Source organism: Solanum dulcamara, chromosome 5 (assembly GCF_947179165.1).
Source record: "Solanum dulcamara chromosome 5, daSolDulc1.2, whole genome shotgun sequence".
NCBI lineage: Eukaryota > Viridiplantae > Streptophyta > Magnoliopsida > Solanales > Solanaceae > Solanum > Solanum dulcamara.
The window spans coordinates 561,665-563,346 of NC_077241.1; the positions used below are offsets into that span (position 1 = coordinate 561,665).

At 42.0% G+C, this 1,682-nt stretch overlaps 1 protein-coding gene across 1 annotated transcript; it reads left to right on the forward strand.

The window, feature by feature from the left end:
- LOC129888644 (uncharacterized) lies at positions 1-1,236 on the forward strand. Its single transcript, XM_055963589.1, has one exon. It carries the CDS (start codon positions 44-46, stop codon positions 1,094-1,096), a length of 1,053 nt encoding a protein of 350 aa, XP_055819564.1. The 5' UTR covers positions 1-43; the 3' UTR covers positions 1,097-1,236.
- The last annotated feature ends 446 nt before the right edge of the window (positions 1,237-1,682 follow it).

A 1,682-nucleotide genomic window follows, 5' to 3' on the forward strand; every position in this document is an offset into this window, starting at 1 on the left:
TTATCCTATTCGTACCAATTGACCAACACTCTTGACACCAAAAATGGCAGCCATGGCCGGTGTTTCTTGCTCTTCTTCATCTCTATCAACTCTTAGGAAATCCTTCCCTTCGGATTCGCCGATTTTTCCTTCTTTCCATACTCTGCTTCCGCTAATTCCAAAACCCTTAACCCTCAAAACCATAAACCCAAATTTCAAACCCTTCCTACCAAGCCGATCTTCGTCCGCCACCGCCGCTTCCGCCGAAGTGACACACTCCCTCAAAACTCGCTTGGAAAATGGCGAAACCCTCTACGGTATTTTCCTCCTCAGTTTCTCTCCAACCCTCGCTGAGATCGCCGGACTCGCCGGCTACGACTTCGCCGTCGTCGATATGGAACATGGTCACGGAGGTATCTCCGATGCACTCCCTTGTCTTCATGCATTAGCCGCTACTCAAACCCCAGCTATCCTCCGTATCCCGGAATCCTCCGCTACTTGGGCTAAAAAAGCCCTCGATCTCGGTCCGCAGGGCATTATGTTTCCGATGATTGACGGCCCAAAATCAGCCCGAAAGGCTGTGTCTTACTGTCGTTTCCCGCCTAATGGCGTACGTGGATCTGCTCACACGGTTGTTCGGGCTTCGAGCTACGGAATTGATGAAGGGTATTTGAGTAATTACGAGGATGATCTACTGATCATGTGTCAAGTAGAGTGTGTAGACGGGGTGAAGAAGATTGAAGAAATTGCAGCAGTTGAAGGGGTTGATTGTATTCAAATGGGACCATTGGATTTGAGTGCGAGTTTAGGGTACTTGTGGGATCCAGGGAATAAAAAGGTGAAGGAGATGATGAATGTAGCTGAGAAGGGAGTGTTGAAGAAGAAACCAGTTGACGGCGGGACGTATTTATCTGGATTTGCAATGCCCCATGATAGTCCTGAGAATTTGAAATCAAGAGGGTACCATATGGTTTCAGGAGCAGTAGATATTGGGATGTTTAGAAATGCAGCTGTGGAGGATGTGAAGAAGTTTAAGATGAGTTTGGTTAAAGGATTTGAAGATGACGACGATCAAAAAGATCATAAAGATGGTGAAGAGAAGTACTGGAGTGAGTAAAAATTTGAACTTTGTTAGATTTCATGCTAGTTTTTGAAGTATTATGTTCTGCTTTTTTGTTGATTCTGAGTCTTGGGATTAACTTAAGTTTGGAATTTCAACCACTTATGCAATAGAGCCTTTTTATGTTCTGAGCAAAACCTTCATTGATTGCTTCTCTTTTCATTTTCAGTTGATCTTTCCTTGAATGTTTTAGTAGTTGAAATTGGTTGATTTGCTAGCTAGTCTAATTCTACTTATTTGTTGGAGAATTTGAGTATGTCAATCAGTCTCGGCATGATAGGTTACATCATGTATAATACTTAAGAATAGCTGCTGTGGAAGGTATGAAGTTCAATATGAGCATGGTGATGGGTCTGAATATGATAACGATCAAAAGGATAGGAAAGACGGTGAAGAGAAGTACTTGAGTGGATAAAGAATTGAACTTTGTTAGGTTTCGGATTTTGGAAGATTTATTTTCTGCTTTTTCTTGATTCTGAGTATTGGGAGTAGCTCAAGTTTTTTATTCTCTTTGTCTCATCAACACTTTGGTTGATTGCTTCTTTTTTCGTTTTTTCCCTGATTTTTCCATATGATTGTTTTA

What these genes read in the sequence shown, in the direction of transcription:
- LOC129888644 (XM_055963589.1), top strand. Translation starts at nt 44, where the DNA reads ATGGCAGCCATGGCCGGTGTTTCTTGCTCTTCTTCATCTCTATCAACT.